Source organism: Hyperolius riggenbachi, chromosome 6 (assembly GCF_040937935.1).
Source record: "Hyperolius riggenbachi isolate aHypRig1 chromosome 6, aHypRig1.pri, whole genome shotgun sequence".
NCBI lineage: Eukaryota > Metazoa > Chordata > Amphibia > Anura > Hyperoliidae > Hyperolius > Hyperolius riggenbachi.
The window spans coordinates 23,743,323-23,757,582 of NC_090651.1; the positions used below are offsets into that span (position 1 = coordinate 23,743,323).

At 45.1% G+C, this 14,260-nt stretch overlaps 1 protein-coding gene across 1 annotated transcript in view; it reads left to right on the top strand.

Moving 5' to 3' along the window:
• The first annotated feature begins 9,528 nt into the window (after positions 1-9,528).
• LOC137520727 (cytochrome P450 4B1-like) overlaps positions 9,529-14,260 on the top strand; it is a 43,620-nt gene continuing 38,888 nt past the window's right edge. The window contains exon 1 of the mRNA XM_068239025.1: positions 9,529-9,755. Coding sequence (XP_068095126.1) covers positions 9,564-9,755 — 192 coding nt within the window. The 5' untranslated portion in view covers positions 9,529-9,563. The remainder of the gene's footprint in view (positions 9,756-14,260) is intronic.

The window sequence follows — 14,260 nt, forward strand, 5'->3', positions numbered from 1 at the left end:
CCCCAGTATGGGTAGCTAGACAACCCCAACATTGTAATTTTGATCAATTCCCTGCTGGAATCAATCAACATTTTCTATTCTACCTGACAAAAGATCTTGCTTGAAAGGGGGACGGGGCAGGTGAGCAGCAGTAGATCTAAGGCTTCCAAGTGAAAGGATACCCGAGGTGACATGTGACATGATGAGATAGACATGTGTATGTACAGTGCCCAGCACACAAATAACTAGGCTGTGTTCCTTTTTTTATTTCTCTGCCTGAAAGAGTTAAATATCAGGTATGTAAGTGGCTGACTCAGTCCTGACTCAGACAGGAAGTGACTACAGTGTGACCCTCACTGATAAGAAATTCCAACTATAAAACACTTTCCTAGCAGAAAATGGCTTTTGAGAGCAGGAAAAAGATAAAAAGGTCAATAGTTCATAGATTTTAGCTCTGGCATACTTCAATGGATGTGTCATTGAGCAAAAACAATAAAACAGTGAAAACTTAAAAAGTAGATTTAAACATAAAATAAAACTGTGGAATGTCTTAAAAAGTCATTTTTAGGAGAAGGAAGATAGATACAATCGTTTATTTCATTAGTTTATTTTCACCTCAGGTGTCCTTTATTGATGGTCTCTGGAGGTCCTGTCTCGCTGCAGAGTTCTTCCAGCGGAGCAAACACACAGCGGTGCAAAACTGCACTGGTCTGATTAAAGAGGAACACTGGCCAATTTTTGGGTGTATGCGGGAAAGGGGGCAGCTCTTCCCAACATGTGACCCTCAAATTTCTGATGGCGGCCCCCTATCAGCCCCCTCTAGCTACGCCCCTGTTTTAAGAGGGTCTGTACACAGCAATACAGGTGAGAAGGGCACAGGAAGCCTCTGGACTATACATAGCCTTCCCTCTTCCTTGGTAAGCATCTCATGTTTTTTTTTTTTTTCAGACCGCTTCATGTTTACTGTGAATGTCAAACTTTTCCCACAGTCTTGTGAACTTTATTAAACTAATACAAGCTTAGTGATTTAATTTTTTCTATCTTCCATTGAAGCTGAGCCCTTCCACCTGCACAAGCACAACGCTCCCCCGGCCTCAACAAAGCCCTTTGTGATGGCCAATATGTTGTATGTGGGTCTTTCTCCTTCTTTTCTGTACATTACTATATTTACCTTGTGACTCAGCAGTAAACCAGCACCAGCGTTACTTTGTCAGCTGCAAATGGACAGAAATCATATCGTGTTCAGAAAAGAAAAAAAAAAGTCAAACTCAGTTCACTCTGTGGGCTGTCTACATTTTAACTACTTTCGTACAGGGGCGTTGCTAGCCCCAAAGATCAGTGGGACGTGCCCCGGATCTATTCTGGGGTGCCCCAGATGTCCCCCAGGCAGAGCAGAGGCACCACAGCACCCAGCATGCCCCACAGAGGCACCACAAGAACCCAGCATGGCACTACACAGCACCCAGCAATGGCATTACAGCACCCAGTGTGCCCCACAGAGGCACCATAGCACCCAGCATGGCATTGGTGGTATGCTAGGTGCTATGGCGCCTCTATGTGGGCTTATTGGTTGCTTTGATGCCATGCTAGATGCTGTGATGCCTTTAGAAATGCAGGGATCTGTGGTTCTACTAGGGTGCATTCTGGGAGTTGTGGTGGCTAAGTCATGTGTGTGGCTATATGTGTGTGGGGGGGGGGACTAGCGACAGGCCAGCCCGCTCAGCAGAAAGCCAGACCAGCCAGCACAGAGGCCAGGTAACTCTGCCTAGCTATGTTTAAGTGGCTGTGATATGCTGCATTTTGGGGAATTTTTTTGTATTAATGGAGAGGGGACTTCATCCAACTTTTTGCTGGGCAGGCCTACATAGACCTCTGTTAAGTTTATGTAAATTAGGATCCACCCATGACCACACCCACATTACAGTGCATGGCCACACCCATTTTTCAGCTGGAGTGCCCTGGATCTCCTAGGATTCTAGCAACGTCCCTGCTTCCGTACCAGCAGTTTCTGCCCCCTCAAGGACCAGATACTGCTAGTACTGTAAAACGGCACTGCGTACTGCAACCTGGGAAGTATGAACTTCCCCATAGGGCTACATTAGGCTGCGCTAGCAGTGTGTCAATTTGACACACGCATCGCGCCAGTGTGAAAGGGCCCCCAGGCATCAGGAAAAGATAACATAAGGGGGGAGGTTAGAGTTAGGCATCAGGAGGTTACATTAAGGGGGTGGGCTAAGCTAGGTATCAAGAAGGGAATATATTAAAGGGAACCTAGACTGAGAGGGATGTGGATGTTTCCTTTTAAACATTACCAGTTGCCTGGCAGTCCTGGTGATCTCTTTGGCTGCAGTAGTGGCTGAATCACACACCTGAAACAAGCATGCAGCTAATCCAGTCTGACTTCAGCCAGAGCACCTGATCTGCATGCTTGTTGAGGGGCTGTGGATAAAAGTATTAGAGACACAGGATCAGCAGGAGAGTCAGGCAACTGGTATTATTTTAAAAGGAAAAATCCACATCCTTCTCAGTTTAGGTTCCCTTTAAGGGATAAAGTTTGGGCTAAGCATCAGGAGTTTGCATCACAGGGACCTAGCTAGCGGAATGATGGCGGTGAAATGACATTGGCGCCAAAATTAAACAACCCCTGTGCAGCAACCAGAGTATCCTAACTACCACCAGTATAAGGTCCCCTTTAATTATACAATTTTTTCGCCAAATGTGATCTTTCAATGCGATTTTTACGATCAAATTGTATCGAAAATTCACTGTTTTCAAATTCATGATTCTTTGGTCAATTGCTAAATAGGATAAAATCAATCCAAAAGTTGGATTTTCTGATGAAATTTGAAGAAAGAATCGTTCAGTAAATGTGAACAATCGATAATTGCCTTCCAATTAGTTACGATCGTTCAAATCGCATTGAAAGATCACATTTAGGGAGAAATTGTACCGTTAATGGTCACCAGTAGAGGGAGTTTCCCTCTCGATGTCACAGTAGCAGGCTGGCCTTTACTGCGGCTGTCAAAACACACCATGGGGCTTATTTATAAATGCTGGCGGTCGGAATTCAGAGCATCACTTTTTTGTTCTCAAGTGTGGAAAATATGCTTGCTTCTCTAATTATAGGCTGGATCACCAGCTAGGAAGGCCCATTCACTCTAGAAGCGCTTTTCTGAGCGTTTTGCGATTGATTAGCGGTTTTTAAAATCGCTCCCATTCATTTTCATTAAAATCGCGGTAAAAATCGCAGCGATTTCGCAAACGCATATGCAAAAATCACATCGATATTTCCACGATTTTTACCGCGATATCAATGAAAGTTATTGGGAGCAATTTTAAAAACCGCTAATAAATCGCAAAACGCTCAGAAAAACGCTTCTAGTGTGAATGGACCCTGAACGTTACTTCCGAATAGAAGTACTGAGGCCTGTTACCTCTAATGGTGCCCATGCACGATACAATAAAAATGTTCGATTGAAGATTTTTTTTTTAAATCAAGAAATTTGAACGATTATCCTGTTTTTTCGAGAAAAATCTGATCGGACATGCTGGAAAACTCTTATATTTGATCTAACGGAATAATCGAAACTAAATTATCAAAACGAAAAAAAAATGTGAAAAATTGTACCATGTATGGGCACCTTTATAGTGGGGAACTGGCGATCTGCAGCAAAAGAGGCCAACAGGGTGTGTGAAAAGAAAAAAAACAACCCCCCTCCCTCCCACCAAAAAACAAACAAAAGAAAAACAAACAAAAACAACAACCCACCACTGGCTGGATAGTGTACTGGTTAAAGTGGACCCAAATTAAAAATACAAGATTTCAGAAATAAAATCTATTTTCTAAATTATAATAATAAATAGCAGCCTTTATTCAGCCGTACGATGACAAATATTTTACATTTTTTGGAGGAACCCCTCCCTTCCTTTCATATTGCCGGGACAGAATTCGGCAGACTGGGGGAGGAGATAAAAAACAAAAACAAAACACAGGCTGCTACTGATGATGTCACAGGGGAAGTGATCTCAGCTTGTGTGAGATTTCACATAGACGACGCCCATGTGAGGGAGGGTAGCTGATGACAAACACACCCATGATCTAAAACCTCCTACTAAGCTCAGAGGTAATGGCTGCCACCTGTATAACCCTAGTTATGAAAAGAGAAGGGTGAAAAGCAGACACTGAAACAGGGGCGTAACTAGACATCACTGGGCCCCCCTGCGAAACTTTGGATGGGGCCCCCTCCCGCCAACCCACCCCCTGCTTTCTGCACAAGTAAACAGAGAACCAATGTTATTCAATTGTCTAGAGCATGTTTTGTCCATGCAGATAAAAACTGACAGCAGTAAAGCATTGCAGGCACTTTCTTTATCAATTACATTAGTTGTGATAAAACGTGCAATGTTTTCACTCATACAGACACACATGGTGTACAGAAAACGCATACGGAAAACTGACAGACGATTGTGCTCCCAGCCGCAGCTTATTACACTCACTCTGACCATCTCTGATGGAGCAGAACTGGCTCTGCAGACTTTTCCAGCCTCACTACAGTACACAGCACTTGGGGAGGGGTAGAGAGGCTGGGGGTGGGGCTCTGCAGGCTCCTCCAGCATCACTACAGTACACAGCACTTGGGGAGGGGTAGAGAGGCTGGGGGTGGGGCTCTGCAGGCTCCTCCAGCATCACTACAGTACACAGCACTTGGGGAGGGGTAGAGAGGCTGGGGGTGGGGCTCTGCAGGCTCCTCCAGCATCACTACAGTGCACAGCACTTGGGGAGGGGTGGAGAGGTTTTGGGCTGGGCGCTGTACAGAGGAGCCTGCTGCACACTAAATAGGGACTATCTACAAATCTCTGTCTACAACACTTTATATGATTTGTTATCAGTAGCTGACCAGATGCAGTCATTAGAACAGTTGTGCAGAGAATAGAAAAGTTTTACTCTCTGTACCTATAGTTATCAGTCTCTCAGGATGGGGCCCCCTGTGGCTTCTGGGCCCCCCTGCGGCTGCATCCCTTGCAGGGTCTATTGTTACGCCCCTGCACTGAAATGCTCATAGCCTTGAAGGAGTGTTTATTTATCTTTGTATGTGTCAGAGTGGTGCAACTAAATATTTTGAATTAAAAAAATGTTTGGTTTGGGTTCGCTTTAAGGGGTCTGTGTAACGATTGTGGAACTTTCTCCGTGATCAGCACACAACGCGTGCGCTGACACGGCGGAAATCCGCCACAAGCGTATATTTGCAGGCACCCAGCAAAAGGTGCTACGCACCTGTAGAGGGAAATTCCTGTCAGCAGATGGCGCTGGGGAGTGCAGAGGAACCAATCCTCTGTACCTCCACAAGTGCCAGAAAGGAATTGTACGAAGCGCAGAACGCAATCGCAAGAGAGGCGAATGAGATTGAGCAAAGGGATAGGTTGTATGTGTGTGCGCCAATCCAGTCGCCACCCCGCGACCGCGCACACACACAACAGCAGATAGGAAATAGGAACGCGATCGCGAGAGGTGCGATCGCCAGACGTGACACAAGGCAGATCAGAATAGAATACGAGGGTAGCAAAGGCACAGCAAATACAATAAGGAGATACGGAAAATAACAAATGCTAGCTAACCGCGAACACCGCACTCATTCGCAACAGTGCACGCGGTTATGCGCGATCTCCACGTGATAAGCACAATAGAGACAAGCACGCCTAACTAACCATTAACAGACAAACATGAACCAGAGGACGCGAGCGCTTGCTTAACGGTTACCTCACCGAGCCTGCAGCAAGCGTAGCGGACAAGACAGACACACGAAAACAGGGACAAACGAGAGATAGGATACACAGCACTAGCGAAAAGTGGCCAGCGTGATCCAGGTACAGAGTAGCAGAACAGAAGGATCCCCAGCGCTAGCAAAAAGTAGCTAGCGCGATCCCAGGAGACAGAACAGAAGAGATAGCTGGTAGCAACCGCTGCACCAGCTATACTCCAAGAACAGAGATCAGAACCATTTCCTGTCGACCACCTTTGGGGCAGGACAATGGCAACAGGCAAGACAAGACAGAACAGGCAATACAGATAATACAACCTGACTGGGCTAGAAGGGGAGCCTAAAGCAACCCCCAGGAATTAACTATACTAGATAGCAATGGCTGACACTCCAGCAGTGTCCATCAGGAACTGAGCATGGAAGGGAAATGACCAGCGAAGCATTCTGGGAAACATAAAGCTCTTATAGTGCCAGTCATCAAAGAAGGCAGGTAGGGGATTTGCATAACGAATGTATGTAAATTCCCCAGCAAGAGAACAGACCAGAAACTTGCAATGGAAAGACAGGTCTCTGTTCCAGAGACCTGCAGCCCACAGACTAGAGGAATGGACAAACAGCTGTCTGCCTGTGCAGCCAGCTGAGCGGATCATCACAGTCTGCCTCTGACACAGGTGACCTGGGTTCTAATCTCAGCTCTTCCTCTTCAGAATTCCAGCACCATTGGGCAAGAATCCATATAGAGCACCCCTTGTGGCTGCAGTTCTGGAGCTTTGAGTCTTTTGCCGGGAGAAATGCGCAATATAAACATTCTGTGTCTTGTCTCTCAGGCCTGGAACCCATTACAACACGCTATGGCAATCGCTAGTGTTTTGTGTGAGCAGTTTGTAAGCGATTTCATGAGCGTTTTAGGGAGCAATTTTAAAAAGTGTAATTAATTTGCCAGCGGTTGTGTAGCGATTAGCATTTTAAAGTCTGATTGGTCCTTTCAATTAATTTTTATTTTGTTACAGTGTACAGTAACTTTAAAACTCTAGCAAAATCGCTCCGTGTAAGTTTTGATGAGTGATTAGGCCAGTGATTATATACTTTACATTGAAGCGCAAATGCTAAGAAAAATGCTGCATGTCCTGCGTTTGCGATTTTGCTAAATGCAATCGCTTCTGTGGAATTGCTAGCAATTTTTCACGCTCCCTAAACGCTCAAAAAATTGCTCTAGTGGGTTTGGGTTCCAGCCCTCACTCTGCTCCACTGCAGTGTTTGGCTTGATGTATGTGAGGTACTTGGCAACAGGCTTGCTCAAATCCAAATTCGGTAGATACCCGGATAGTTCTATCCGGATATCTCCCAGTAAAGCTGTGCAGGAGGGAAGGGGGGGGGGCGGGGTCAATCTTACCTGACTGACGTCTTCTTTGGTCCGTCCCTGGCGCCTCCCACAATGCACTCCAAGCGCTGCATGCGTCGGTCACGTAACTACAAACACTTCCTCCGTCCGGCTTGAAGGAGGAAGTCTTTGTAGCCACGTGACCAGTAAATGCGGTGCTTGGAGCGCATCGTGGAAGGTGCCAGGGACGGACCAAAGAAGACGTCAGTCAGGTAAGATTGACCCCCCCCCCTACCCCCGCACAGCTTTACTGGGAGATATCCGGATAGAACTGAGCCTGCTTAGGGAATTGCAGGATTTCAAAAGCCAGCTTACATACATTGGCTGGGAATCGAACCCAGGTCTAGTGCTCAGTAGACTGCTATCCTAACCATTATACCACCAACACTACATGCTGAAACTTCTTGGAGCAGACTTACTTCCTGCCCCCAAAAGACACACATACATCCCCATAAAATCATTAAACAGCAACTGCATGCACAGTCTTCGTGGTACACAGTCTCTGTGGCACAATTGGTTAGCGCATTTGGCTGTTAACTGCAAGGTTGGTGGTTCAAGCCCACCCAGGCATGGCCTTGCCTTTTGTGTTCAACAGTTGTCCGAAGAGAACCCCAGATAGCCATGTAGATTCATCTCTCTCTCTCTCTTTCTCTCTCTCTCTCGTAGGGATGGTCACCGCCTTCCGCGGAATTGTATTTTCCGTAATTTTAGGCAGAAATTGGTCATTCTGTTCCGTTTGGTCGGAACGGAATTGCTTTTTCAATCCGGCGGAATTCCGAAATTGCCTGTGAAATTCTGCCAGTATCCATTGATGGTTTTAAGCTGAAAATTCAGTTCAATGGCATCAAGTCCTAGAGAGTGAGAGAGAGAGAGAGAGAGAGAGAGAGAGAGAGAGAGAGAGAGAGAGATAGAGAGAGAGAGAGATAGATAGATAGATAGATAGATAGATAGAGAGAGAGAGAGAGAGAGAGAGAGAAGGAGAGAGAGAGAGAGAAGGAGAGAGAGAGAGAGAAGGAGAGAGAGAGAGAGAAGGAGAGAGAGAGAGAGAGAGAGAGAGAGAGAGAGAGAGAGAGAGCTCATTTTTTTCTTGGGTATATCACAATGGTACATGCTAGGCTGGCTTCAGTTGGTGGTGGTGTAGTGGTGAAGAGAGCTACCTACCAAGCACTCAGACCTGGGTTCAATTCCCAGCCAAGGTATGTAAGCTGGCTTTTGAAATCCTACAATTCCCTAAGCAAACTCATTTTTCTCTTGGATATATCACAATGGTACATGCTAGGCTGGCTTCAGCATGTAGCATTGTAGTGTGTTGTGTTGGTGGTATAATGGTTAGGATAGCAGCCTACAGAGCGGTAGGCCTGGGTTCTATTCCTGGCCAATGAGAGCTGGCTTTTGACATACTACAAATCCTTAAGCAAGCTCATTTTTCTCTTGGATATATCATAATGGTACATGCTAGGCTGGCTTCAGCATGTAGTGTTGGTGGTGGTATAGTGGGGAAGAAAGCTACCTACCAAGCACTCAGACCTGGGTTCAATTCCCGGCCAAGGTATGTAAGCTGGCTTTTAAAATCCTACAATTCCCTGGAAGACGAGACCCTCCTCCCTCCGGGAGAAGGAAGGACGGTCTATTGAGTAGAAATTGTTGTTATCAGGTAGAGATCAGTTCGGTGGGGAAAAAAATAGAATTCCGAAAAATTCCGTGGAATTTTATATTTTTCCGCGGAATTCCGTTTTAGAGCTATAACAATTCCGTTCCGTCGCATCGGAACCAGAATCACCAAATTCCGTCCGGAAGCATCCAGAGCCCATCCCTACTCCCATCCACCAGAGGGCGTTCAGGAGGCGTGCAGATTGGGGCCGCGCATCCCGAAGAAAGTGGAGCGCTGTGGGGGATTGGAGGATTGCTCAGTGGCGGCGCTGGCACAGAGCGGCTGCCGGAGGCTGGTAGAAGCCTCGGGTAAGTTAAGTTTTTTTTCTCCAGATTTAGGTTCACTTTAAGCTGTTCACCACCATAATAAATAGGCCCCTATAAGAAAGTTGATCAAAGATTTTGCACTAACAATGGACAGATGGGAAAAAAAATCATGCTAGCGGAGAATAACATAAACTTGTGTGACCAAGAACTCCTGTGACATCTCTCATTCCTCAAGGCTGATTCTGCACTAACAATGGACAGATGGGAAAAAAAATCATGCTAGCGGAGAATAACATAAACTCGTGTGACCAAGAACTCCTGTGACATCTCTCATTCCTGGAGGCTATAGAAAAAAAAAATAAGACTTTGACCTTCTATATTGACACACCTTCCACCAGCCCTCTGTCCTCCTCCTTTGTAAACTGTCCTATCACCTGCAGTGATAAAGTCTCTCCTCCTCCCTGCACTGAGCTCTATATATGATATGCAGGGCAGAGTTCAGTAGAGTCCAGCAGTGTCACATCATCATGGACTCCGCTCTGTTACCTGGGCTGGTATCTCTGAGTGCCTCAGATGTCTTCCGCTGGGCTGCCTGGATCTCTGTTGTGTATCTCCTGTACAAGGCCTATTCCTTATACCTGACGAGGAGACATCTGCTGAAGACCTTCAGCCAATTCCCAGGTCCGGAGACTCACTGGCTGTATGGCAATGCTCATGAGGTAATGAGGTCATGAGGTCCAGCGATGAGCTTCGAATGGATTCCGAACTGATTTCGACTCAAAACTATTTGGAAAACAAATGTTAATTATTGCACCTGAGCGGGTGGGTGAGGGTGGGTTAACTTACCCAGGCTGGCATCTTCTTTAATCCGCCTCTAATTGCGTCCCACGTCACATGACTACCATGCTTCCTCCTTCTGGGTTGAAGGAGGAAGCATGATAGTCATGTGACGGGACTTGGAACGTGACATGGGAAGCAATTGGAGACAAATTAAAGAAGATGGCAGCGTGGGTAAGTTAACCCTCCCTCGCCCGTCCACCCGCTCAGGTGCAATAATTAACATTTGGATTCTGATTGATTTCAAATCGAAATCAATTCAGAATCCATTCGAAGCTCATCCCTGATGAGGCCTGACAATAACTAGAAGAGTTTAGCTTGAGACAGAAATGCTGGCGTTGTGGAAAACGCAGCCAAAACGCACATAATGCAAGTCAATGGGCCACATGAAAAAAATGCATTTACTTGCGTTTTTAAAAATGCTGGTTTTGTTGCATATTTAAAAAAACCCGCACATATAGGAAGTCAATGGTGACGCAGAGAAATTGCGTTTTAGTGCGTTTTGCATGTGTTTTTTATGCGTTTTTCTTAAAATAACAAAAACAAGTTTGATGTATTTTTGCTTCCTGTTGACTTCCTAGTGATGTGCATAAAATGCATTAAAAATGCACACCAAACGTGTATGTGTTTTGTATATGCAAACGCATTAAAGCGCACACAACGCAAGAAAAACGCATGTGCAGGGAAAGAAGAGCAAAACGCTCACACAGAACGCATGTTAAACGCACAAACACAGCGTTATGCATCAAAACGCTACATTACCCGCACTGCCAAGTGTGCACCCAGCCTAAGGGCCCATTCACACTTGCTGATCGCAAAACGCTAGCGCTTTTGCCAGCATTTTGCTTTGGCGTTTTTTTTGCTGATTAATGCCATTCACACTTTGGGCGATTTTCTGCAATCGCGATTAGCGCTTCTATAGCACTAAACGTGAATGCTGGGAAATCGCCTGAAAATGGTGCAGGATACACATTTTTTGGGGGGCGATTAACGCAAATCGCCCAAGTGAGAACAGGCCTATAGGTTATTATTGCTCGCGTTTGAGCGTTTTGCCGAAATCGCCAGCAAAACACTCAAGTGTGAATGGCCCCTTACACTCACAGCTGGTGTTAGGAAAAACAACTCTTTGACCCACTGCTGCAAATTCACAGCGTTTCCCTGCTAGTGATGAGTGCGAATGTCAAATTCGTAAATTCACTTTGTAATTTGCAATTACGATGCAAAATCGTAATGTGTGGAATTTCATGAAAAACTTTATTATGTATGTAAGCGTAATCAGGAACCTTCATTTTGCAATTTTGCGTAATTTTCATGTAATTTTGTGCAGACTTTAGCGACTCTTAGCAAAGCCCCCATGTATGCTATTGGTTGGTCATTTTTCTGAGTTCAAAAAACATTTTTCCTTTTGCATTTTTGAAATCTTCTTATTTTTTTTTTCTTAAAAACGACAAGGTCTTTGTGTAATTTTTTTTTTACTTGTTCCCAATATCCCCCTTAACATACTTAGCAATTTTGGTGACGATACCGTAGCATACATGGGGGGGGGGGGGGGGCTTTGCTAATAACCGCTAAAATCGGCATGAAATTACATAAAATTACAAATAAATTACATGAAATCAATCGAAGGTCCAAAGTGTAATGATGTATGGGCATCATTGTGAAATTTGATGTAAAAATTGTGCGTAATCATGATCAGCAGATTACGGTCATTTCTCTTCCCCACATGTGATTCAGATGTAAATTCACCTCTTCAGGCAAGCATATTCCCCTACCTAGGACACCTTGCCCACTGACCACCATTTCTACCACTCCACAGACAGCTTTACTTTACCTACTGTTCTATACCTTTAAACCTTAAAGGAATACTGTAGGGGGGTCGGGGGGAAATGAGTTGAAGTTACCCGGGCCTTCTAATGGTCCCCCGCAGACATCCTGTGCCCGTGCAGTCACTCACCGATGCTCTAGCCCCGCCTCCGGTTCACTTCTGGAATTTCAGACTTTAAAGTCTGAAAACCACTGCGCCTGCGTTGCCGTGTCCTCACTTCCCCTGATGTCACTAGGAGCGCACGGCGCAGGCACAGACCATACTGGGCTTGTGCAGTACGCTCCTGGTGCCATCAGGAGAAGCGAGGACACGGCAACGCAGGTGCAGTGGTTTTCAGACTTTAAAGTCTTAAATTCCAGAAGTAAACCATTGGGGAGTGGCTGCGCGGGCACAGGATGTCTGTGGGGGACCATTAGAAGCCACGGGTAACTTCAACTCATTTTCCCCCGACCCCCCCTACAGTATTCCTTTAATGCCATGGTACACACTATGCAATTTCCCATCGGATAGATGCGACGAATAGATAATTTCCGACAGATCCGATCGGCTCTACTATACATTTTTTTCTGATCACTTCTATGGAAATTGATCAGAAATCAAATCGGATCTGTCGGAAATGATCTATTCGACCCATCTATCTGACCGAAAATTGCATGGTGTCGTTTTTGGCTTTTTTCGCCCACGTGTGGTTTTTAAAAATGCCCCCCCGACTGCATGGACAATGAATGTCTATGGGAAGGTGCACTGTGTGTTCAGTAAAGCGGTGTGTGGACCATTTTTGAGGCCTTTCCGCCTCGATAGAAAGTATAGGAGAAACACAAAACGCTCACAAAATCGCTTTGTGCAGCGATTGCGTTTGCGTTTTTAAGAATAAATAATTGTATTTATTCCTTCCGGGTCAAAGAGTTCATTTTCTGACTTGCGTCAGGGAGTGAATTACAAAAACGCTCGGAAAAAACGCTTAGAAAACCGCTAAGCACAAAAACGAATCGCCCCCCCCCCCCAAGTGCTGGGAATCGGGGGGGGGGAAGCCTCAAAAAAAGCCCATTGCAGATGGACACGCCGAATGCAATGTGAACAAGGGCGTAGGCCCAGTGCACACCATCTAGCAGATCTGCAAAACGCTAGAGGTTTTTGTAGCAGATTTCAGAGCGATTCTAGGCATGTTTACAGAGGTTTTCTAAACATGCCTAGCGTTTTTTGGAGCGTTTTTGTGTAGCAGATTTCATATATTGTTACAGTAAAGCTGTTACTGAACAGCTTCTGTAACGAAAACACCTGGAAACCGCTCTGAACTAGCGTTTTTCAGAGCGGTTTTCCACTTTCCTATACTTTTGCTGCAGCCCCCGAGTTTGCGTTTGTGGAAAAAAACACCCGATCTTGTGTGCACCAGCCCATTCACTTTCATTAGCCAAGCAGTTTTCCCCCTGGAAGCGCTTTAAAAAACGCTCAGGTGTGCACCAGCCCAAAATGTAAAAGTCCACACTGTGGGAAGGGGATTGAAAAATGAATATTAACCCCCTTGCCGGTCCAATTCCTGCAGCAAGGGGGCAACACAGCACTTTTAAAAAAAATTTTTTTTTTAAATCATGTAGCGAGCCCAGGGCAAGAGGTCGTGTACTGAATGGCAGTTGCTCCGTCCAACTGCAAAAAAATAGTGTGCAGGGAGTCTGGCCAGCATCTTTGTATTAATCATTTTCAGGAAATGTCCTTATAAAGAATAAAGGCCATGCTCAGAATCCCCCATGGAGAGATGGACTAGCCCAAAATCTACCGGTAATGTCAGATTACTAATACTTACTGTAAGTGACAGCAACATAGGAGGAAAGTAATTTACGGCTCATTTTACTCTGGAAGAAAAGAACTTCTTCTTTGTATGTGCTTTAAAATATAAGATTTTTGCGACAGTTCCTCTTTAAAGTGTATTGCAGCTGAGTTTAAATAAAATTTCTTTGACATTTTTTTAAAATTCATTTTCTAAAAAAAAAGTAAAAAAAAAATGACAAGGTCTTTTTAGATTTTTATTTTTTAAATATTCCTGCTAGCCTACCTAACAAACCTAGTGAAATCAACGGAAATAAAAATTCGGAATTAAGAAACAAACAGACACAGAACATTTATATCGCGCTTTTCTCCTGGCGGACTCAAAGCGCCAGAGCAGCAGCCACTAGGAGGCGCTCTATAGGCAGTAGTAGTGTTAGGGAGTCTTGCCCAAGGTCTCCTACTGAATAGGTGCTGGCTTACTGAGCAGGAAGAGCTGAGATTCGAACCCTGGTTTCCCGTGTCAGACGCAGAGCCCTTAACCATTAAACCACCCAGGTACTACTAAATGGAATTAGGAATTCTGGAGGATTTGGAATTGGACTGCCCATCCCTCGGCTCTATATACGTCAAGGATAAATTCTAAATATTTTCATAGTTGGGTTTTTTTTTTAATCACCAAGAACAACCCGACATATGTTTCATGGTTCAACAAGCACTTCATCGGAGACCAGATAAGCTAGAAATAAACTTGCTGTAGGGATGTCCAATCCAATCCAGCCAAGAAATATTTATTGTAGC